The following is a 26,094-nucleotide window of genomic DNA, read 5'->3' on the forward strand; positions in this document are numbered from 1 at the left end:
GTGTCTCACTGTGTGGACATGAGACCAGCCCCTAAATTTATTTCTTTGTCACACCTTTAGCTGCGTAGCGGCCTTTAACGCTCCCCTCAGACCGACTGGAGTTTGAAGCTGTTATGAACTTCAGCTCATCTGGTCAGACTGTAACTTTGAGGCCTGTCCTACTTACTGTCCTGGGGGTTTGAAGCTTTTTGGGAGAAAAATGGGCGAATATTTGAACCCTCGACTCGTGAGGTGCTGTTGGTACAGATGAAGAGTGATGATTCATGCAACTTTTTTCCCCACAGAGGGCTATACACCCTTAGAGTATGCAAAGAGCCAACTGAGACAAGAAAGACATTATGGAGACATTTTTCAGTGTCCTGCTGATGAAGATGTAACGTGTTGGCCCGTCACGTGGTCGCTGATCCCCGTCTCAGAATGATTAATGTTGATGTGTAATGAATAGTGTTTTAGCGGGCTGTTTGTGCTCTTTGTGGTAAGAAATACATATAATATAGCATTAAAAATAAAAACATGTTGCATTTGACTACAGATTTGGATTCTGTTTGTGGCAACAGGAGGTTGCACCAGCTTTTTAAAAGATGAGTTATGAAATTATTCCATCTACAAGTTTCTGCTCTGCAAAGGTTTTATGTCCCAAGTCCTTTGTGGCAAATAACAGAGCCGCTCTGCACCGAGGCTGTGCAGATTACCTCCAAGTCCACCTTTTGGAAGCAGATCTTCACCTGCTGCAGTTTCTGAGGTTTGTAGTGGATTATCTGGTCCAAGATGGTGGAATTGGAGTTCTGGATCTCGCCACCCAGTGAGCCAACTGAAAGGGAAAACCATGAGACAGGAAGGGCGCCAGACTTTAAAACTAGCCATAATATGCTCGTATTAACAGCAAATGATGGATGACTGAAGCCCCAAAAATATTTGGATATCTGATCTCTGGCAGCAGATTTGGTGAATTACATTTTATTTCCAGCTTCTCATGTACAAGTCACATGATATTCTTTAGCAGAATCGAAAACAGGTGAACGGTTTCACAGATATAGAAGCTTGAATATGAAAAAAAAAAACACATTTTGTAATATTTCCCAGGTATGAATCCATGTTCCAAACTTTTCTGGTGATATTATATCCAGCATTTCCAGCTGTGGTCTCTCTCATTATCCCAGCTTAATAATGGATATATTAGATTGGGATTTAATGGAATTTTCATCCCTTGATGGCAGCTTGGTGTCACCTGTCAGACCTCCAGTCTGCTTCTGGTTTCATCATGAAGCTAAAAAACATAATTAGGCTGTGCTTTGTTTTTTTCAATAGCACATTAATGCATACCCACTCACGGCACTTCCCGCAAAGAAACCATTGTTTCAAGGAACAGACGCCCATCCACACAGCAGCACGTACTGCATCTGAAATGTCATTGTTCTTCAGACCTGGTAGCCAATAAGTCACTGTAGCTGCAGCGCCGTCCTGAAGTCAGATCCATTCTTCTACCACCTGAAGCATTAAAGGCAGTAAACTCGATGCAGTTCTTGACTGCAGCTTGCAAAACTCTGCACTTCAAAGCTGGTTTCTGCCATGAAAACGTCTGTAAGTCCTCCAAAAAGCAGCAGAAGTGAAACAGTATCCTGCCACCGCTCCTTTAGCTTTACTGGTCGGCTGCCAGAGCCGCTGCTGCTCTGCACGCCGTTATCGGCTGTGCCGTGAGTGGCCGAGGGGGGTTTGAGCTGCCCGTGGCCCGAGTGACAGGCGTCAGAGTAATGAAGGCCGCTTTTCTTTAAGAAGACAGAGGAGGGGGGATGAAGATGAAGAAGAGGTGAAAAAATGAAAAAAGCGAGGAGGGGGGAAACAAGTTTTAGAAGTTTAAGCCTCACACGTATTCACGGCTTTGTCTCAGTGTGTCGGCAGGGTCTGCTTGTGTGGGGTTGCCTCCCCGCTGCTTGGTTGTTTTTTTGCTTGGTTGCTCCCAGTGTTCCCACCGCGTCCAGTGAATAGACGCTCCTTTCACGGCTCCCTGAGGCGCCTAATGAAGGGAGGATTACTTTATGTCTTACTCACTGTGTGTCAGTCTTTCAGATTGCTGTGTGAGGGCAACACACCTTACACTACAAGACAGTTTAAATCCACGTGAGATACCAAGAACACTCAGACATTTCTGTCTCCAGCGAAGACTCGATCCATTTGCATGTGTTTGAATGTTGCAGTGACCCCTGCACTGAGGCCTCCTGATGCAGATCAGGGCCTCTGCAGAGAGCTGAACAGATGAAGATGTGCTCGTATACATCTCATCACAGATTCTTCGTTTTGTGAGTATTTTTGGTGGAAATGGCTTGATTGTCATGTTAATGCTCTTTTTTGGGGGGGCTGCACTTTCCTCCCTCTTTTTTATTCCATCGTGCTTTTAGACGATGCTGAACATCCATCCTTTTCTCAAAATAAAAGTGCCATTCTTTGAAAGCGGAGGATTTTTCTACCATCCCTGTGAATGTGAGAGTGGCAGCCTGTCCGTAACTCAGACAGGCTCCAGCCTCCCCCTGCAGCTCCACACAGCTTTCATAAATGCAGTTCTTTTATTTCTCAGTACTTTGTGGTAATAACTGGGCAGTAAGTAATCTGCTTGTACAGTGAGGCTCTCGTCCTGCAGACAGACTCATTGTCTTGTATTTTATGTTGAACTCATTCGACTGTCATGTTTATTCACTTTTTCGTTTGCACATTCTTCTATTTTATGCAAGTCTATTCTTCTCACAGAAACTAATTTTTACATTCTGGTATTTTTATTCAGGAGGAAATTAGTTCTGGTCTCTCTGTAGGAAAATAAGGGTGTGGTCCTTATCTTCCTGCAGAGAGACCAGACCTGCTGCTAACTTTCTTTCTTTTACACCTTTGGCTGAATACCGAACTTTAAAGCTCCCTTCAGACTGATTGGAATTTCAGGCCGTTATGAACCTGCAGTGAAGACTTATTGACTGCTCAGCAAACATATGGACTTGTGTGTTATTGCAATACGTCAGAAGTCAGGTTGTCTTTAAAGGAGCGTTCCCCAGACGCAAATATCCAGTCAGCTTGAATTTAAGGAATTCAGAAGTTGTTTTTACGGATTGATTCTGATCAAAACTCTTTTTATCAGGCTCATCAGCTTGTATTATTATAACCCAATGAAGCAGATGGAGTGGGGAGAATAATATGTATGAGATTCAGTCCACAGACTAACTGCATGTCTTTGGACTGTGGGAGGAAGCCGGAGCACCCAGAGAGAAGCCACGGAGGCACAAATCTAAAAAACTACAAATACATAAAGAATACTAGACTTTTTTTTTTTAATAAAAAAAGTACAAGAGATGCAGGAGATTTAATTATCACTGCTGAAATTATATTTTTGATATTTGTTTACAAAACATACTTACCGTCTTTTTTATCTTTTGGATTTTTAGATGAGGTTTCTAATTAGTTTTTTAAAGAAGTAGAAGCAATATTACCAACTGTCCTACACTGACATGCATATAAAATCAGTTCAGGGCAGGAAGACGAAGAATTAAAGTTTATTTTTCAGACAAACAAATACTAAGATGTACTTTTCTCTATTTAACAGAACTATTTAAAGTATTAAAGGGCCATGGTTACACACACACACACACTCACACACACACACACACACACAGTGGGTTGTCAAAGGATTTTTAGCATCTTATTTTTTTATAGCATTGTTTCATTGTTTCCCTCTGAGACGACGATGCCATTCTGCTGGATCTTCGGTCCCGTCTGGCTCCGTGTCCTGGACGTCGGTGTAGCAATCCTCGATGTCGTTCAGTCGTTTCCCCAAAAAAGGATCCTGTCACGTGTTTGGCCGCTCCAACTTTCTTCTGTCTCTTCTAACTGAACTCAAAACTGTGTAGACATGAAGACGTATGCTGGAGATCAGACTCACGGTAGGACGTGACAGATGTTTGGGTTCTTTTTTAATGGGCAGCAGCAGGTTGCCTGGAGGGTTCTTATTCAGTGAAAACACACAGACACACAAAGCTCCTTCCTGGAGTTTGTTGAGACCATAACAGAGCTGGGCTTCCTGCTGGTCAGGTCTTTTTTTCCAGCTCCACCCTTCTCCACAACCCCAAAAGCAGGAACATGAAAGCAGCCATCCATCGAACCAGACAAAGCCCAAACATCAGCGGACATGAGCGATTATACGCACAGGCAGAAGCACGTCTACCCACGCACCTTCACTCTGCACAAATCACACGGAGACATTTCAGACAAAAAACATATGAAAAAATCACGACTACACACACACACACACACCTACACACACACACACACACACGCACACACACGCACACGGTCGCAGGTCACAGGTCGCGGTGCCTCGCTCTCTGCAGCCTCATTATATTGTTCACTCGCGCTAACAGAAGGCGGCTGTTTCCTTCTGGGCTTCTTCCAGGAACAGCTTCACTCCTGAAAGAATAAAAAGGTTTTAAAGAAAAGACTTGTTCACTCTGCACCTGCTGGATGAACTGAGCGGGGTCAGGCCAGCAGGTCTGATGGTTTCAGTCACAGTGTGGAGACAGACCAAACATGGAGAGGTCAGCGTAGGGATACTGAGGTCAGCGCTGTGAACTACGTCTAAGCCCACAGCGAGTGATTTTTCTGTACTTGGTGCAGAAGAAGCAAAGTGAAAAGGAAACTTTAGCTTCACTTGGTTCGCTGCTCGGTCATTTAATGCATCTGTCTGTTTGCTGATGAGCTGTTTGCCCGAAAGTCTCTTTTTAGAGGTGTAATCACTAAAAAAAGCTTCCGGTTCTCAATGGAAACCTAAATATGGACAGAATAAGAGTGAAAAGGTGATGTTTACTCGTTCGTCTTTATTCCTGTCTCTGTAAATGACCTGACAGCCATCGATGGGATCCAGAGTATTTTCCTGAATCTCTCTGTCCTGCTGTTTTGCCATCGCCGCTTCATCCTTCCTCTGCATCGTTTTTTGCCGTGTTCTGGTTACCATGACCGCCAACTAAAGCACAATCAGCTGCTCCCTGGTGTAAAGAGAGCGAGCAGGGAGTTGCTGAGAAATGTCACTTGAGCGCGGTAATAACAGGGCAAAACAGAACAGAGGCCTCCTAATCACGAAGCTGGGGATCTGCAGGGTCACGATCTTCAGGTTTCTTACCAAAGGAAAATGTTCTGGGATAAAATCCATGTTTGTATGTGTATGTCTGTGATTTCTGCCTCAGCACTGATGGGTTTGATGGTTGTGGCTCAGGTCGTACCTACAAACTGGAAGGTCTGGGGATTGATTAGGACTGGCATGTCCTGTACCTCTCCTCACCGGACACATTCATGCAATCCAGGGAACAATCCCGCCGCCTGTGTGCCTCTCAAACTTGCCTGTCGGGGACAGGGTGTCGACATCCTTAACGGGAATCTTCTCTAGTTTCTACCGACTCAGTCGCCCTCGATACCATCAATGGCAATCCATCCAAAAGTGGCTGAGATATTCAACCAGTGTTCACAGGTCCAGCTAAAAAACACACCCAATCTTTAATATAGAGCAACTAATAACTGTTAAGAACGCCGTGTTTTATTTAAAAGAGGAAGGATGTAGCCTTGATTTTCTTAAACGTTGAGTTCAGTCTAACAGATTAAATAACAGGCTGCAGGTGGTCAAGTCTCAACTCTAACAATGCAGTTGAAGAAAGCATAACAATATATGACTAACTTCAAAATTATGGTAGTTGTTTAAGAATCAAGGGGCCCTGTTTCCTTGTCCTCGCTGTCCTTGTGTGGAAGTGACATCAGCTCTTTTCCTCTTCCCAGAAACCCCCAGAGTGAGAGAATATTTCCTACAGGCCTTGAACAGATAGAGGGACAAGCAGTGATCATAGAAAGAGAGAATGGGGAGGGGGGGGTTAAAAACGAAAATTTCCTCTTCCCAGAATTCCTCATAGAGACCATCTCCGTTCCCACAATGCTGTTTGTTTGTCTTGACTCTGAGCTTGTGGAAAAAAACAAGACGTGCACTTGTCTCGGGTGCGGCTCCTGTGGTTTCACCTCAGAAAGACTCCACTCTGGTTTCACTTTATCTGTGCGAGGTGGTTAATGAACTGTGGAATAAAAGGACTCCACGGTGTCTTTGTGGCGCACCGGACTGTGGCGCGCTGAAAGGTTCACTCGGCCGGCTTCAGGAAATTAAAGCGATGGAGATCCCTCAATGTAATTCCAGGCAATCAGACATTATTCAAAATATAAATCAGAATCAGAATCAGAATCGTGTTTATTGGCCAAGTATATGTGCAGACAAATACAAGGAATTTGGTTCCGGTAGAGATCCCTCAATGTAATTCCAGGCAATCAGACATTATTCAAAATATAAATGTAGCGTGACCCCAAAAGACAAAAACATGGGGGAAATACACTCCAGAAACCATAAATGCAACACATAAAAACACATTTAGACAGGAAACGCATGCAAAGGAAAAAATCTGGGGTGTCACAGTTCCTCGTTGAAGCTAGGGCGCATCAGTTATGCACAAGGTCTCCAATGGCTACAATGAGTGACACATCAGGTTATGACATCACCGAGGCGTGGCTGTCACCCCACGCTTGAGCCGTGGGACAGAGGAGTTCATGTGCGGCTGTGAGGTGCCCACACTATCGTCCCTCCACCACAGTCCTGACAGGTCTGAGGTGTTAGTGCTGGTTCCAGACTCCGGTCTGGTCTGGACGTTGTACCAGAGCTCTTGTGGTTTGATCAGATGCAGCTTGCAAAGCTAAGGCGTGCTTCCATCTTCTTTCACAGAGGCGCTCCTCTGGCTTCCAACAAGCCATACTTGTTTCTCTTTTCCTAAATGTACTGTCATGAATATCCGTGGAACATCTGTGGACAGTAAGCTCGGGCGTAGTTTTTCACATGACATGCACAGTTATAAGCACTCATTGCTCCAGTTCCACATTAATTAGTTTGTGGTAACTACGTCTGCTTCTCACAGTAAAACAATACTGAACTAAAAAGCAGACGGTCTCCTTGGAGTCCTTAATGCCGACTGAAAACATGTCTGGACTGCCTGCTATGAATCAAACTGTTCCTAATAAATACCTAAATCAAATATCTGGTTTCCTCTTGGACCTCGCTCTAATCACCAGACTCCCCCCCCCATAACAAAAGTAAGTCATTTTCCTGCCTTGTTGTTCTGAGCTCAGCGCTGGTTATAAATGACTCGTCTTATTTAAAAGAAAATCTCTAATTTCTGTAATTGGTATTAATGATGGCTAAAGTCACATTTAGCTTTTCCAGCACGATGCAGCCAACCAAAGTTGTGCCTTAGGGATCTTTGCAATCTGTTCTCCATGCATCACACTGAGTTCACAGGTTCTTGGTTCACATTCAACAAAACATAGCTCTGTAGAAACACCCCCCCCCCCCCCCCAGGCTGTGGTGTGTGCAGAGCAGAGTCGCAGCGCGGATGATAAAATTAAAGCAGGATTGTGAACACACGAGATTCAGGGGAACGTCAAGCATCTTCCAGGTGCAGCTAAACAAGTCAGAGCGAGTCTCCTTTTGTTCAGATCCTTCCAGCGAAAACTTTCACCATCACTCATGTTCTTGACCTCGATTCAAGAATTTTGTTTTCTTTCCTGCTGAGAGTCTGACGTCCGTCAGTCCAGCTCTGAAATCTTATCTCAGAGCCGTGAAACGGGCCGGAGGATCGACTCCTGTAAACAAAACTCTAAAGTCAAATCTCAGTGTCTCCCGTGTGCATCTGAAACGGCTCAGTGTGGCCATTCAGATCGAAGGAAATTTTACAGATTGCTTCTGAATGCCTCTCACAGCAGACGCACTGAGCCTAAGAGAAATTTATAAGATGATGAGAATGTGACCAAAGTGCCAAAATCAGAAGGATGGACTGTGATGAGTTTTTAAAACCCTGTGAATACCCACCTGCAGCACACTTGTATCCTGTGCAGGTCCTGGCTTGCACTGCTGGTTATATTTCTATTACTGCTGCTATAAATTCCATCCAAATAAGTTTTAACGGCTTTGACTGTGATTCAAGAATGCAGCAATAATTTTCTCCTCGCAGAAAAAACCGAGTCAGTCCGATTTATCACGACTTAACAGGCCGTAATGAGGGATCTCTGTGAACCCCGAGTGTTTGAAAGGATGAAAGGATGTGGCTAAATGTAGGATGACTGACGCACGCTCACCCCCCTCTTTTTTTCACATCTGCACGTTTTAATAAATCCTGAACAGCTGCTTCTTCAGCTGGTTTACAGCCATGTGGCAGCAGAACAGCCTTCAGATATAAAGCAGGAGTTGGAATAAAGACAGCGTGCTCTCAGTGACTGTTTCATGGTGGTTGGTCTCCTCACTGTGGCTCACACAACTGAAGGAATGAGCAGCAGAAGGAGACGCTTTGTTGATAAAGAGAAGCTATTAGTATACAGCACAGATATTTTAACATCCACAAAGGATATCTGTTTTTTTATCCATGCAGAATGATGCACCCCCCTCACTTTTATTGTGAAGGTTCTGTTTGCTGCTATTCAGCCCTGGCTCTTCCTGTCTCGTGTTTTCCTATCAGCTGATCTGTTGTCCTGGTTGCTGTTGTGCCGATCTCGATATCGTTCATCCGCCGGAGAGTCTCCGAAACCAGAAGAACGTGTTCACGAACCACAAAGCTGCAGCTAACATACATGCTGAGTATTGTAACGTGTATTGGGATTTGTCACCTTTTTCAACTGCAAATTATCTCCTCAAATTTAAACTTTGTCAGTATCTGTTTCATGTGTAGAAACAGTCACCACTTTGCTGAGATCTCCAAATGATGCCGAGGAGCATAAATCAAAGTCCTCTGAGCTGTAAAAAGAGGAACAGCAAAGTTAGAGAAACACAGCAGACCTTACAAATGGAGAAGGAAAATACGGCACCATAAATATTAAACATACATTAGAGAAACTTCCACAATAAAACGCCTTGTTCAGAATCTGCTTTTGCTTTGTAAATGCTTTTACCTCTGCACAACGTGCCAGTCATGTCTGGCAACGCGAAAGCCTCCATAAAGTAAGTCAAAAGAGTTATGTGCTGTTAAAAAAAAAGAATAGAAGAAGAAAAGTTTCCCGTCCTTTTGAAATACCGAGCAAAGCTCTGAGATTTACTGCCTCCTAATGCTTTTGCTCTTATTATTTCCATCCCTGATAATCATAGAACACGTTATCGTAAAGTGCCCAGTTACAGTACTTTACTTCCTTTGAATATTGCTTATTACAAATATACAATGAAAGTACATCAAATATGTTTTCAAAGCCCACGTGGGGATATTTAATATTTAATATTGTTGCAAATATACTTTAATGTTTAATAAAGAGCTCTCCAAAAGTTGAATCTGTTCATCTGGACGTAGCGTTTTGTGGGAGAAACGTTTCGTCACTCATCCAAGTGACTTCTTCAGTCTCAGCTGACTGCAGGTTTCCCCAAACCTTATAAACAGTACATTTGCATAATGACTGAAACCAGCCCACAGAAGGAACAATGGGCTGTGAGGTCAGTTTCTTAATCTTAATTATGCAAATTCTCATTTGCATACCACTGATCAAAGAACACTGACCAATGGCCATGAGTCCCATTCTCAGAGAGTTGGGGAATGGCTGCAATCACAGCATTGTAAGATGGTGACAGATGTACCCTTAGGCCCCTCCTCCATTCAGAGATGGTCTTTCCCTTTTCACGTAAATGGCCTCCTTGACTCCGCGCTCAAACCAGCGTTCCTCCCTGTCCAGGATGTGTACATCCTCATCATTGAAAGAGTGTCCACTGGCCTGTAGGTGTGAATAGACTGCAGAGTCCTGGCCTGACGAGGTAGCTCTGCTGTGTTGTAGCCAAAAGTTGTTTGGTTTCCCCGATGTATAAATCCTGGCAATCCTCCTGCACTTAACAGCGTACACTATGTTACTCTGTTTGTGTCGGGGGACCCGATCCTTGGGGTGGACCAGTTTTTGGCGCAGCGTATTTTGGGGTTTAAAAGCCACAGAGACCATCTTTTGCCGTCTTACAATGCTGTGATTGCAGCCATTCCCCAACTCTCTGTGAATGGTACCCATGGCCATTGATCAGTGGGTTTTGGTCAGTGATTGTTGATCAATGGTCATGGGAATTTGCATAATTATGATTAAGGAACTGATCTCCCAGCCCATTGTTCCTTCAGTGGGCTGGTTTCAGTCATTATGCAAATGTACTGGTTATAAGGTTTGGGGAAACCTGCAGTCAGCTGAGACTGAAGAAGTCTTTCCTGGATGATTAAGAAGATGTTTTAATAAAGAGCGTTTTGTATTTTTCTCTTCTCTTCAAATAACGTAATTAACTTCCCATTTGTAGAAGCCGGCCTATCACAGCTGTAATAACAGGGCAGGACTTCTTTACTGTACCTGTTATCTAATTACAAATAGACACACAGATCTACAGTAGAGGGAATAGAATTATCCAGTTAAAAAGATGGATGGACGCACGGACGGATGGACGGATGGATGGATGGATGGACGGATGGACGGATGGATGGATGGATGGATGGATGGATGGATGGATGGATGGATGGATGGATGGATGGAGGGTTTCTGTCATGCTTGTGATGAACTCGATCTTGAAGGTGTTGTTGTTTAAAGGGTCACATTCCACACGTGCTCGTGTATTCGACTCTTGCATAAGCTGCGCATTAGTACTGTCAGCACCCTGCCCGTCTGTGTGACCTTAAACCCACCATGAGTAAACCAAGAATGTTGTTATGTTCTGCTCACTAAGAGAGATAAATAGACGCCGGGCGTGTGTTTCAGCTGTACAGTCAGGTACCAGTGGGTGCCTGCTGGATCGGGGGCCCGGGGCTGTGCACCTGCTCACTGAGGATTGATGTGAACTCCCCACCACCCACCGAAACACACGAGTTCATAAAACATAGAAATACACTACAGAGCTTAAGCTAACAACGTTTTCATTTTTGATTTAATCAGCCAATTATTTTGAGCAAAACCCAGATTTATTGTCCCTGCGGCAAAGTGAAGACTTTAGACGACGATAAATGTGTTTAAGTGTCCGCAAAGGTGGAAATGTCAACGAGCTGCACTCCTGTTATTCACAGGAGCACTAATTATCAGGCATCTATTTCTCTGAGATGCACCTATTCATTCTATGGGTGCAGCTCACTAACTGAGCTTATTTGCATCAGCTGCTTATTCTAGTTTATCCAAGTGAGTCACACGGAGATAGACACCAATCAGAGATCGTCTGGCTACCACCAGTCACTGGTTGGTGGGCAGTTTCTGGCAGATACAAGCTGGAAGAAGGTAAAAGCTCCTTGTGATGTGTTTTCAATTTTGCCTTCGCTCCGAGAGTCGTATTTGCAGTGTTTTTCATGCAATCGGCTGATGATCAAAGCAATCAGGAGGTTTTTTGGTGCAGCACCATCTTAGTAACCAGGTCGTCGCAGACATCGCGGGCGTTGCCAACTTCTCTCAAGGCCTTATTGAGCTCTCCACCTTTCTTGTTTAAATATGATCTTATATTTTTTTATATTGGGAGTTTATAATTGCAAATGAGGTGATTAGAAGGAGGTGACAAAGGCTCCTTCTGTCATATTTTGCTTTATCTTTGTATAGTGGGAAGTTTTAGTACACAGGAAACACTTTTCATTCTTTAAGTACATTTTGCTTTCCTAAGCCTGTTTTTGAACCAAAGACTTCTTCTTCTGCTGCTGCAGAAGAAGAAGAGTGTGGTCAGGTTGTGGAGCTGCATAAAGCATGGGCTAAGGATAAAGATTATTAGATTAGGGATTTGTTGGAAATAAGTCAGCGTTACATGAAAGAGAGAGACAGACTTGTGTGGATTTAAGATTTAAGACACAAAAAAGATATTGCATTTCTCAGTGTTGAAGTATGAGTGGAGGGATTAGCGGGGAGGTTCAGATGGAAGAAGAGGAGTTATTAAATCACGGTGAGGATTAGAGGGTTGGCAGAGAGATGTTGTAAAGCTATCACCTTCGCTGGTTGACTTACAACAAGAAATGTTAAAGTAAGGGAGGAGACTCGGAGGAGGACGGAGGGAGTAAGAAAAAGAGATCAGGTGCTAACAGCAGAGAGAGAGAGGGAGTTTCAATAAAGAGGGTTAAAGGAGGGAAAAGTAGAGCAATGAAGAGGAGGATGATGCAGAAATACTCAAACATGAAGGTATGAATTAAACAAACGAAACCAGAAAGAGCAGAAGAAGAACAGTGGGAGTCCTCCACCTCTCTGCTGATAAATCATCCCAGCAGTTAAAATGAGATTTTTCAGCTTCCCTCAAGTGGCCAGCCACGTTTTCACCTCCTCCTCCTGTAAACATAATAAAACTACTTAATCCCCCGACCAGGAGCGAGACACGCTTGCTTCTACTCTGCAGGGAGATGAAGGTCACAGAAAGCATGTGAAGCATTCAGAGGCTCTGATTTTATAAGCAGGTCCAAAGTGTGGACGGTGCCATCGCAACAGGAGCGGCCGAGCCTCCCGTCTCCTCCTGCGGCATCGGCTGATTCATTTGAAAAAACATGATTTCTTTGCAAAATCCAGACTCTTGGAAGGGTTTTCTGTGAGGTGGCGGTGAAATCATCTCAGTGATGCCTGCAGGATTTCTCTGTCTGGCCTGCAGACGAATGAACCGAATCAACAAGAAAACAAAAATGTTTCCTTTTCCTTTGAAGCGCGATGTGTTGGGAACCAATGGGAAGCCCGTTTTAGACATTTTTATCCTCTCGTCATTCAAACAAACCTCTCCTTCAGCTAACATAGGAAGCTGTGCACAAAGAGTGGATATTTGTGGGCAAAAACAGCCTATTTCAGGAGCTCTGGGTTTGAGGATGTGGGTTACAAGGTCACTGATACACAGTCTGACTCTTTGATATCACTCAGCTTTTCTTCTTTGCAGTGTCCTGACCTCCATCAGCTCAGCACAAGAAAGCATCGCAGGGTTCTTGTTCATTAAAACCTGCAGTGATTCCTGATGAGGCTGCAAACCGGGATGTGACACAGCTTGTTGTGTTTACTCATTGTTTGGCAGCGACCCCCGCCATGCAGCAGGAACAGAAAATAAAGATGGATCCAGCTGATAACCATGGGAACGGTTCTCCACAACAATATCGCCCACTTCTACTCTCTGGCTGCTTTATGGCTGCGATGCTTGATACGGGGACACAGTTCTTAGACATTTCTAAGTGAACTTGTGTTTTTCTGTACTCGGTCCAAGAGAACAACCTCCGGGGATGAAAAAGAGCCAACGCTGATGTGCCAATCGCTGCAGGTCCTCTAATGTTTACTTAAGGTGTCAATAGTGAGTCAGTCCCATAGACTCCTGTGTTAATGTCCAATTTTAAAGCAGAAATAAACACATTTGTGTCCCAAACTTCTGTTTGAATGAATTCAGCTTGCTAACCAAGCTAATTTATAATAGCTGATAAAGTTCAAATAAAATAAGTGTAGCCCAGCCAACCGGCAGCTATGTCCATATTTTATATACAGTCTTTGACTTGGTCCCTTTTAGTGGGTTTTTCCATTCAAACATGTAAAACTGTACTGATTTATTAGTTGCATAATGCTCTGAATGCTCTGGGTGGTCAGGTGATGCTAGTACAGCCACAGTGCTAAATGTTTAGCTTAAACTAACAGTTGTCTTTGACCTGAATCTGACCCCCACCCCTCAGAAAAATGCCATAAACATCTGGTTTATTTTTAGAGCTGCCTTCAAAACTTGACCCTCTTATCTCGCTGGCTTTGCCACATTGTTTGGCTGTGAAAGAGACTGCGTAGTGTGTTTGGATCTCAGGTTTGTTTGTGCGTGTGTTCAGTCTGACTGAATCACAGCGACAGACAGTGGAAACAAACGATGAGTTTCCTTTAGGAATTTATTTAGAATCTCGACAACACCCAGAGGTTTCCTTGGGTACAAACACACAGACAGACAGGCGGACGAGCGTCTTCACGTGTGATCTCTGCACTTCACGTTTCTTTGTTTCCACTGCAGTACAGTTTCTCAAGACGCTCAGTCACATGTTTGCATGTCAGACGAGCAGAGAGGAAGAGACGCTTTGTCCTCGTCTGTCTCCACGTTGACAGATCTGAAGAGGCCGCTTCCTCGAGTTTCACTCCATCGCATCTGTGTGTGCTTATATTTTACATGTATAATAACTGATGCAGAAAAACCGCTCTCTCTGTCTGTTCCCTGGATTTTTAACCCTGGGGTGACAGCTTTACTGTTGTTTACTTGAAATTACCCACACACACATTTTTAAGTGAGCTCTCATCAGTAGGATGTTTGCGCCGTTTTCTGCCTCACTGTGTGAGGATTCGGCTCTGACAGGAGATTTCCTTCAACCAAAGAAACTTTTAAATGCGCTGTGTTTGTTCTCCGGTGTTTGACTGTCATTACTGTCATAGTTTCAAACAATAAAATGAGCCATGACAGTCAATAATCCATCATCACCAGGAATTACACAGGAATGCTTTTCATATGAAAGGGTTTTATTTGCAAGTCTACCATTAGCTGGATTAGAGTTGCAGGATATTAAAGGCTGTCATTAAGTCGTGACTCATTCTCAGCTGCTTTGATGCGTGTAGTTGCATTAAACCTTCGAAATATCGTCTAATTAAGGCATCAATTTCCCTCGATTGCATCATTAAGGAAAGCTTTTTATTTTTCAGTGTGGCAGAACTGAGAAGCCAAGCGGAAATTCCTCAGGTTGGAAAAGCTTGTTAGTGCATCCCAGCGTGCATCCAGTATGGAAAAGCTCCTCCTCTGATGATACCAGTGAGCTCTTGAACGTTTTAGTTCTCACATGCTCAGAGCGCTGCTGCCAAGTCATGCTGAGGTTGAATTAAAACGCGGCCGAGGGAAAAACCTTCAGCTGTCTTTCTTCTGTCAGCAGGCGTCTGTCCAACCTGTTGAGCTCTTTAAAACCAGCTGACAAGATGTTAGCCAGCCATCCGCTCTGATAGATTATGACAAATTATGGTTTGATAACATGGGCGGGTCCTGTGCCTTACGGGCTGGGATAATTTAGGTTAGGCTATGGATAAAGTAGAAGGAATAATATTAGGTTAAGACTGCTGTTGTTCTCATTAATTTGCTACTAGACATGCTCCAATAAGCTCAATGAAATCAGGAGATTCTATTGGACTAAACAGCTGTTAACATCGAGTTTTATTGTTGCAGGTCCAAGTAGACACAAAGGAACTGTACAAAAAAATGAAATGTAACCAAAATGAGACGTGAAAAAAGGCCACAGAGAGAGAAAACGATGACAAAGAAACTGAATATGACCACAAAGAAACAAAGAATAACCACAGAGGAATGCAAACAACAATGAAGGGCCTTTAAAGGACCACAGGATGCCTGAAAACATCTCCAGACACACTCAGACCGACTACAGACGGAGAGAACGACCACAAAGAGGCTCAAAGTGACTAGGAAGACTCAAAATAACAAAACCAACATATGTAAAACTGTGGAAGACACCATTTATACCTGGATTGATTTCACCCCTCTGTCCCTTCGTCTGTCCATCATTGCATCTTAGATTTTGCGGAGGACAATCAGATTGAGCAGAGTTACTAACAAGCTGCAGGTACCTGCCTTCCCTCTCTCAGCAGGTACGTCTCTGTTCATCCCTCAAACTAGAGTCTTGAAACCGGCCGTCTCCATAATTTATGAACGGCACAAAGTGATAAATTGACCCGGTTCCCTCGTGAGCTACTTTCCCACATTAACTGAGCCGCCTGCCTCGCTGTAGTTCCTGCGTGCTGGAGAGTTATCCAGGTGTTTGTGATTTGCTAAAGATGAATCCAAAGTGCAGAGGAAGTTTGGGAATATGGGAAATAAAAAAGGAAAACTGGGTTGTTTGTTTTGGAAACGCGATTCGATTTTTGATCTGGACAGTTTGGCTGTTTCTGCAAAAATGTATTTAATTTGAATTTAATTATCTGTGAATATCAGATGGAGCCGCTTTAATGGATTTAGTTCAGGTGTCTGATTCCCAAATAACCAAACTCAAGTAGGTAAACAAACTGTTTCTTTGCTTCTTGTTCGACACACGTGACGCGAACGATGACCTCACGCTCCGACTCGTAACAGTCACGCCGTCGGCCGAGCTTTTGAGTCTGTCTGCAAACACACTGGAAATGTTTAGGTTGTCTTTCAGCATCCGTCTTCACTCAGCAGGCCAAGAAGAACCTGACACATTATTTATGGTCTGCCTTTTGGCTCTCTCTCTGTGTCTGTCTCTGTTTTTGGAGTGTATGAGCGCTGTTCACATTTAGGAATGTTTTCTAAATGAGATATGTGGCTAGTGCCGTTTGCCAAGAGAACATCCAGTGTTTTCTTAGATTAAGATGCCAGTAAGCCCCTCTGGATGGATTCTGGGCTCCTCCGATATGAATGTAAACATATTCCAGTAATAGTTTATCTTCATCCTTCACTGTTGACTTAATTTAATGAGATCTGTCTCTATCTGATTGCACAGCTTCTTCTCATAAACTGACACAACTCGGGCATCTCTTCTTTTCATGAACCGCTTTGTGACACTTCATCGGCTTTAGAGGGAGTTTGCATCATCAGGTGAAATATTCAGAGGTTTTGGATGATTTGCTATAAAATGGGGCATGACTGATTTAGTACAGCACGCTGTGAATAATGTGATGTATTTTGATTTTAAATGGGAATGAACTGTTTAAACAGCATTTTCCTGTTCATTCAGACCACTGAGAGCACTTTACAAACCACCTTCCCACAGCGCTGTCTTCCAACATCTTTCAAGCCACCCAGAGAAAACCTGAGCAAGCACAGGAAGAACATGCAAACTGCTCAAAGAAAGACTCATTAATGCACACATAAATCCTGCTGCAGGATAACTGCATGCATTACTGCCCACCGGGCTGCTGAGTGTTGGTGCTCTCTGAGCAAAACACTGCAGCGCTGTGGGTACGCTTATTAAAGAACATTAATGCAGCGACCACATCATGTGCAGTAGTAACGAGCCCTGAATAGTCAGATGACATCATCACAGAGAAAACTCTGGTGTTTGTTTAACCCACATCATTAGCTGCAAGTAGCTCAGAAGTCCTCTAAAGAGGTCACACACCAGCTGGTGCAAAGTCTGAGCTGCACATCGCCCCCCGTCCTCCTCAGTCATCCTGCAGAAGCTCCAAACTACCGTGAACCGAATAATTAAACTGAGCTCGACTGGAATAACTCAACAGTGAAGCTGGTTTCATCTGGTGTTTTTAAATAGACTGTTTCTAATGCTGCACATAACATCCTCTCCTCTGCATCATAATAATTAGCAGCCTCTCCAGTTTGCAGACAAACTCCACAGTCTTGCACGGTGACGGTGGTCCTTGTTCTGCTGCTGATACCACCAGCCTGTAGGTTAAACACTGATGCTGTCCATGCAGCGTGATCTCACCACAAAGCCGAACACAGCAGGTTACATGTAAATGTTTCTGTGAAGGTGGAGCCAGACTGGATTTGTCTGAGCTGCTCTTGGATTATGAGCATTTTAAACTTCTTGAGCTTCAAAAGCATCGCTAACACAATGTGTCATCTCCTTCCTGTTTCTCATTTCTCCTCCTATCAGCTGCCTGAGTGTGATGTAACCGGTCAGACGGTCCTTCTTCACGATGATGCTGATTTTTGCTGCAGCCCTGCCGGCTGCAGGTGCAGTCAGGACCCGAGGAGCGGCGTCTGTGCACGCGATGGTCATGATGGTGTTTCTCATCCCTCTGCTGTGGCTCCAGCCTGCAGCATCGAGCTCCGCCCCCGAAGCCAAAACCTGGAGCCAAACGGGGCCGCGGCTGCAGCTCTCCCACTCAGGTAGGGATCACGTCAGAACGTGCTGAGAACAAGTGCTGCACTTTTGAAGCCTCCAGTGTTTGAGGATTTTTCACTGAACAAGTAGACGTAATTATTTTAAAGGTGTCAAAAATAGTTAAAAAGAGGCTCTTAGGGTCTTGGGCCCCTGAGCAGTTGCCCACTTTGCCCAGTTAGTAATCCATCGTTATGGTACCAGTAAAAAGAAATAGAGCAACAGACCAGTCAGTGAGGATTAGAGCAGTCTCAAAGCTGTGGGTGTATCGTGGGTAAAGCCTGACTTTCCAGCTATTTAATAAACAGAATGAGTGAAACCAAAGAAAATCAAGTGCTAGCTGTGATGTTTGGATGTTAGAACCTCACATCTGCACCACAAACACACCAATGACAAACATACATTTTCATGTCCACAGTTTATGTGATTCCTTTGGTCTCTAACTGCATCCATACAAACACTTTAGGCCTAATTTGCCTGTTTTGCGACGGATTTAAACAGCACCATTAATCACGACTGTCACTGGTCGTAGCTTTCCACGGAGCTTTTCAGTGAACACATGAACACTGGGAGTCAGAAGGCCTGTTAGGATCACAGTTGGCCATTGAATTGGATTGTTTCAGGCTTTCTTTGGTGGCCAGTAGCAGAGCTGAGAAACAATATCTTCATAATTGAGTTTAACCTCACAGGCGGAACTTTTCCATCTGTCATCTTCCTTTTTTCTTTTCCTATTTTCACATGAGAAAACTGCGACTGTTTCGTATCGTTATTGGGTCACTGCCTATCAGTTAACGTCCCCACTTGTACAGTCGAGACTTGATTAAGGTGCTGGTGAAAGTGGATGTTGGATTATTTCCTGGCTTTTGTGATGTGTGATGGTAGAACGGTCTGTCTGTATCCGGCTAAAGTTTTTCAGCAGTAAAGTCATAATCTCTGGGGGCTTATTGCAGTCGGAGCTGGAGAGAACTTCATAACTCTGTCAGTGAAGTAATGTCTATAACACACAAAGTGATCCGGGGACTTGTGTCGCTGTGAAAATGTCCCCCACGTACAGCAAAGTCACAGTTTCCTTTACTTTTCCAGAGTTTTAAAGGACACTGAGCTGCGACGCCCTGATTAATGTCAATAGCAAAAGCTTTTTGTCTACAGTAAAATATTTCATGAGTGCAGTGAGCAGAATTAAAGTGGGAGACTATGTTATGAGCTAACGGTGGCCATAAAACACTCCTGATGGAGTCAGCCACCTGCAGGTCGCTGTCATCACCGACATGCAGACTTCATACTGCAGCGTTTAGAAGATGCAAATGAAGGAGTTTGGCTTTTTTTCTTAAAGCTGGAGATTAATCCTCAGCTTCACTGTTGTAGACATTAAACTGTGATAATCCTCCATCGGACACAAGGAGTTTTATCTCCTCTCCCTTTAGCCTGCTTTAAACCAGGCCCTGGATTATTGTTGGATTATTGGCTGGTTTAAAGATTTTGTTTCCCAGATAGCGAGCTTTTACTTTACCTCGGTAGAATTATGAAACACCAAACAAATACTCCAATGGTTTTGAATATTTTGAGGATCTGTGATGATTTTTTTCTTTGTTTTCATCATATGTGACACCAAATGGACGCTTCCAGTTTTTGGATGTCAGACGAACCAACAACCTGTTGGGCATGATTGACAGTTCAGAATAATCCTTCTGTATCATACACTTTGTTTCATTACCTAAAATGAGCAGCTTTAGCTCCTCCCACCTTTTCCTGATTGGCTGCCCTCACCAGCATCCTGCTGGCTGTGCTGGTGAGGGCTGGACAGAACATTTTGCCAGACGCTGCTCTGACTCACTTTAGCGTCACATCTGATATTTTCTGTTTTTTTTCTAGTCAGATTTTTTTAACAGATACTTTGTTTTTTTTCATGTTGTTTTATTGTATTTTAAGTTATTCAGATTTTTTCTCCGTGGGCCCTCAGGTAGTGAGGTTACAGTTCAGTACACGTGGTGTGTGCTGTACCAGGTGAGCTGCAGGGATGCATTTTTAAAGCCGAGCGTCGCTGTGACGGTGAACGGAGATCCTAAAGGTGATGAATGTGCAGTTTGTGCTTTGTTTTGAATTGTTTGGCTGTCTGACCAACGTGAGCTTTTGTTAGCACAAGTTTGTGATTCCTTTGAGATTACGGTCAGTTTTCACAACCAAGAAAGGCCCAAAAAATGTAAACGTAGATTTTTATTTCAGATTCTGAGACAAAGTACGGTTGTTTTTAAGTCTGGCTGGGACCGTCATCAGATGACTCGTGGTGTCTCGACATGCTTTGCCAGGCCTGGACTGCAGCTTCACTTCCTAAAAACAATCTGTCCACTTTCCTCACTGCGCTATTTCAAATCCAGTCTGCTATACAAAATATTACAAAGCCTTTTTGACTGTGCACATTTTCGTTCTGCTGTTCTGAGTGAAGGAAAAACAGCAGTTTATGAGCAGAAATGTGACAAAGATTCATCTTAAAGAGATAATTTGACATAAATTGAAAATAAAATTGCTCTCCACTGCAGGAGCACAGCACTTCACACTCTGTTAAATCACCAGTGAAGTCATCTATCCAGCTCCAATCACACTAACACACTTTTCTCCCCCTGAATGCTTGCTTCCTCCTTGGCAACCAGCAACACCAGTAAAGCCAACAACTGCTTCCTATCCAGCGGTAATTAGTTCAGGGCGGCTGGTCTCATTGTGCCGCGGTTAGCGAGTGTTTGTCTGCTGAATGAATGAGTGAAGACATGGAAGACTGGAATTAGTGAAGCAGTGACTGTGCTGTTTGTAACAATCGAGCGATTGTGCTGAAGTGAGAGGGGAGGGTTTCGGAATAATCGCCGAGGACCTGACGGGATTATTGAAGTCAGAGACATTTGAATACACTCAATGAATGTCAGCGATACAAAGGGAGGGAAAAGGAAACTCGAAAGACCTGAAAGTTATTTTGATGGATTAAAGATAAAAACAGAAGCACATAATACCTCAGTGGAAACTGCAGCTCTTACATGGAGACACTTGTTCTGTGTTATTGTCGGGTCTTACCGTACAGTACTGTTGTTGTGATTTGGTGCTATATGAATAAAATTTAAACTATTAAATTGAAAGTTATTTTGGCCGAACATTTTTGATAAGAAATGATAAATAATGAACTAATTTCCTGTTAAGTGATGGCATGTTTATTAATAATTAATAATAATTAATTAAGCAAAATTATTTATGTCATCAATTTATGATTTCTATACAAACTGCGACCTCTGACCCTAAAACATGAAGCTAGCACTAAAATGTTGAAGCTGCAGTTCCTCTAGTGTCCACTTGAGGCTCCACCAGTAAGCCAGTCCCCATAGACAGTAGCGGTTTTAGATACGGGCGACACGGGCGGTTGCCCGGGGCGGCATCGTGATGGGGGCGGCATCACGGACATCGGCGAAAAAAAAAAAATGCTCGTACTCATGCTGCCCCGACGGCAGCCAGCGCATATTGGGAATGTCATAGGCACCAATCGGTTTTCTATCGCCCATTTGCTGGGAGTGAGGTGCGCCTGCTGCTTGCGGCACAGGGAGGAGAGGGCGGGGTGGCGGGGGATTCTCTGGCTGGCTGGAGCAGCATCTAATAACCAACTCGCAAAATAAAACAAAATAAAAACAAAACAAACACGAAAACACCGGACATTATGATACAGACTTATAATTTGCACCGATGTTTTTTCGAAATTCCATACACGAAAACTGAGCGCGAGAGCCCTCGGTGCGCCTGCGCGCTGCTAAAGTCAAAGTAAACTTTATTGTCATCTCCGCTACATACAGTCCAGTATATAGAGAGACGAGACGACGAGGCTCCAGTTACAGCAGTGCAAATAAACGAACAATAAATATAGTAGAGTAAGAAAATAAATATACACTTTAGGACTCGGGATAAAGGGATCAATAACAATTTAAAATTTATCATTTACAGTTTGATGATTTAAAGTCAAAGGGCAGCCCTTTGTCACCGATTCTGTTCATAATTTTTATGGACAGGATTTCTAGGCGCAGCCAAGTGGCGGAGGGCTTTCACTTCGGTGGCCTCAGAATCTCATCTCTGCTTTTTGCGGATGATGTGGTTCTGATGGCTTCATCGGGTGGGGGCCTCCAGCTCGCACTGGAACGGTTCGCAGCCGAGTGTGAAGCAGCGGGAATGAGGATCAGCACCTCCAAATCTGAGGCCATGGTTCTCAGCCGGAAAAGGGTGGAGTGCCCACTCCGGGTCGGGGATGAGTTCCTGCCCCAAGTGGAGGAGTTTAAGTATCTCGGGGTCTTGTTCGCGAGTGATGGGAGAAGGGAGCCGGAGATCGACAGACGGATTGGTGCTGCGGCTGCAGTGATGCGGACGCTGCACCGGTCCGTCGTGGTGAAGAGGGAGCTGAGTGTAAAAGCGAAGCTCTCAATTTACCGGTCGATCTACGTCCCGACCCTCACCTATGGCCACGAGCTGTGGGTAGTGACCGAAAGAACGAGATCGCGGGTACAAGCGGCAGAAATGAGCTTCCTCCGAAGGGTGGCTGGCCTCTCCCTTAGAGATAGGGTGAGAAGTTCGGCCATCCGGGAGGGGCTCAGAGTAGAGCCGCTGCTCCTCCACATCGAAAGGAGCCAGTTGAGGTGGTTCGGGCATCTGACAAGGATGCCCCTGGGCGCCTCCTGGGTGAGGTGTTCCGGGCATGTCCCACCGGGAGGAGGCCCCGGGGCAGACCCAGGACGCGCTGGAGAGATTATATCTCTCGGCTGGCCTGGGAACGCCTTGGTGTTCCCCCGGATGAGCTGGAGGAGGTGGCTGGGGAGAGGGAGGTCTGGGCTTCTCTGCTTAGGCTGCTGCCCCCGCGACCCGACTTCGGATAAAGCGGATGAGGATGGATGGATGGATGGATGGATGATTTAAAGTCTCACACATAACCCGTCGAAAGGGGAGGGAGACCTGCTGCTTCCAAAGAGAGCACATTTCATTCATAATGTTGTAAATCCAAGCCCATTATGTATTCATGATTTGAATCCTGGGTTGTGTGAAATCCCAGAAATAGGCTAGGACCGCCACTGCCCATAGACCAGCGGTCCCCAACCTTTTTTGACCGGTTTTTGTCCGATAATATTTTCATGGACCGGCCTTTAAGATGTCGTGGATAAATATAAGAAAATAAAACCAGTACTGGTACCAAAAAAAGAAGATGTATTCATAATACACAGGAAAAGACTCAGGGAAACCGAGTTAACGATAAAAACGATTTAAAAAATAACGATAAAAACTGATAAAAACCCTGAAAACCATAAATTTCACACCCGAGCCTCAACTCTCGCGGCCCGGTACCAAACGACTTGGGGTTGGGGACCGCTGCCATAGACTGTAGAGCAGAAATAACATGTTTATAGTCTGTTTTAAGTATAACTCAGAATTGTTAGGGTGTCTGACTGACAGGTGGATGGAGACACAGATGGCTGTCAGCTTTCACCAGGCTTCACCTGATTAGGGACACCACCTAATTGGAGTCCCTGAACTGGAGCTCTTTGTACCATTTGTACTTATATCCACCAGATAATATAGCTTGCTATGTGGTTAGTAGAACATCCAAGAAACTTCAGTAAAACCCTGGTGCATCAATTCTATCTGTTATTGGTCCTGTGACTCAGGTGATGGGAGACTCGTAGCTCACCTATGATTATGTGACACGTATCATGTACAGCAGGGGTGGGGAGCTCCAGGCCTCAGGGGCCGGCGTCCTGCAGGTTTTAGATGCCTTTGATCCACACAGCTGATGTACTGGTTACATGACCTCAAATGTCTCAAAGTTCTCCAGAGGCCTGATAATGAACTAATCGTTTGATTCAGGTGTGCTGACCCAGGGTGAGATCTAAAACCTGCAGGACACCGGCCCTCGAGGCCCTCTGATGTACAGTAATATATACCAGGATATTATAGAAACAAGTGCATGAGGGACATTTTAGCTTTAGATGGTGGATATAACGTGGACGAGCTTACAGCTTTGGAAAGTGTTTCTGTGTCAGACACTGAATCAGATCAGTCTATAACTATTTTTATACCAACGGAGCTGCTTTCTGCATTATGCAGCTAACGCGTCAAATGGAACATTCCAGACAGGTTACACACACACACACACACACACACACACACACACACTTTCAGCACACATGTGGCATCTTTAACCTGCGAGTACAGATGTGGCTTTGTGTGATGTTTCTGTTGCCTTCTAAGAAGCTTCTGTTCCGTCAGCTGACGTCCATTTCAACGTTTTTACCCAAACAGTCCGATCTCGGAGGACGTCTCGCAGTATCACACTGCTGACGTGTAATGGGATTACATGTGTTTGTGTGTGGCGTTGGAAACAGTAGCAGCTCAGTGGTTTTCATGGCAGTAAAAGGAGGCAGTGAACTCCATTTAATGAAGCACGCCGAGGTCCTCGTGCTGTGTTTGTAGCTGCAGGATGAACAGCAGAGAGGCTGTTAATATTTTATAAGGTAGATACTCAGACAGGACACACACACACACACACACACACACACACACACACACACACACACACACTGATCTCTAAACTTTGTTTAGTTACACTTTTTATTCACTGTTTCTGTTCACGTCAGTCTTAGTATTTATTGTGTGAACTGCTTCAGCTTTAGCTTCCTTATTTCATTTTCCCACACACTTTTATCCTGGAGTAACACAGACAAACTCAAGTACTTAAGGTCAACCTTAGCAGACAGCATGTGTCTGTCCTTAAGTGTGAAAAGTGAAGCAGAGCCTTGAACTTGTGTCCTTCCTGACAGGAGCTTTCAAAAGAATTTGATCAGTGACCTCAATAAACATTTTCCTGGTTATTCTATGATCTACGTCTCTAGTTTCAGTGGGTGTCTTCCACTTGACAGCCATCTTTAAATCAACCTTGGGCTGCTATATACCTAACTTTAATTTAAGTGGTTCTCAGGATACAAAAACGTAATCATAAGTCAAATTTGGACAAAAATTCGTCTGTGCTGTTACAGGAATCTCCAACAGATTTCATATGTATACTAGTTACTCTCAAATGATGTTTGATGCTCAGTAAATATGACACTTTAACCACCAAAATGTGAAAAGTTATGTTAAATAATTTTTAACTTTGTACAAACAGTTGGGTAAAATAAACACTTTGATGTTGTCGTGTTGGGCACTTTGCAAACCAATTATCACAACTGAAATGAAGAGGATTGTTACAGCCTTACTCAGTGTTTCCAACTAAAGTCCGCTACATGAGCAGCTACATGGTGGTGAGCTACAGCAGATCATCTATGACTCACAAGGTTGGTGGTTCGATCTCTGCCTGCTCCAGTGTGCGTACCAAAGTGGCCTGAAGTGTTTCTCTGATCATTGTGTTCACAGACTGAGCAACTATTTTATTCTCTCACTTATACAGTCCACACACACACACACACACACACACACACACACACACACACACACACACATGCTGATCTTCCCTGCAGGATGAGGGCTGGTCTCTGTGGATTCCTGCTCAGGTCAGACGCTGGGTCAGCTGTGACGCACACACTTTATCCCTGTGTGTGTGTGTGTGTGTGAGAGAGAGTGTGTGTGTCTGCAGGATGTGTGCATCCCTGATTGGCTTAAAAGTAAACCGACAAACGTTGCAGGGCCATGGCGGGTTTGAAAGGCTCTACCTCTAACCTGGATCCTGTTGTTTCCCATCTGTGTTCTAATCTGGTCTGTATCATCTTCGGGCTTCTGGAAAACACGCAGCCGAACGTTTGTCAGCTCCACCTCTGGTCTCACACACATGAACGCTCACGCACATGAACGCTCACGCACATGAACGCTCACAGACATGAACGCTCACACACATGAACGCTCACAGACATGAACGCTCACGCACATGAACGCTCACGCACATGAACGCTCACACACATGAACGCTCACAGACATGAACGCTCACAGACATGAACGCTCACGCACATGAACGCTCACACACATGAACGCTCACGCACATGAACGCTCACGCACACGCATGCTCACGCACACGCATGCATCGGCACATGCAGGCAGGTTTTGGCTCTCACATGGACAGAACAGACTCGGACTCTTCTCTGCCTGTCGACACCGCACGCATAGATCGTAAACGTGGATGTGATCACATGATTACACACAGGCAGGTGCATTTACACAACATGTGAGGATTCCTGTCTGTAGA

At 44.3% G+C, this 26,094-nt stretch overlaps 1 protein-coding gene across 2 annotated transcripts in view; it reads left to right on the forward strand.

Moving 5' to 3' along the window:
- si:dkey-49n23.1 (semaphorin-3D) overlaps window positions 1-26,094 on the forward strand; it is a 110,415-nt gene that overhangs the window by 26,681 nt on the left and 57,640 nt on the right. For both annotated transcript variants that reach the window (XM_019356793.2, XM_019356792.2), the window contains one exon: window positions 17,625-17,860. In XM_019356793.2, coding sequence (XP_019212338.1) covers window positions 17,668-17,860 — 193 coding nt within the window. In that variant the 5' untranslated portion in view covers window positions 17,625-17,667. The remainder of the gene's footprint in view (window positions 1-17,624; window positions 17,861-26,094) is intronic.

The sequence above is a fragment of the Oreochromis niloticus genome, linkage group LG5 (genome assembly GCF_001858045.2).
Source record: "Oreochromis niloticus isolate F11D_XX linkage group LG5, O_niloticus_UMD_NMBU, whole genome shotgun sequence".
Taxonomy (NCBI): Eukaryota; Metazoa; Chordata; class Actinopteri; order Cichliformes; family Cichlidae; genus Oreochromis; species Oreochromis niloticus.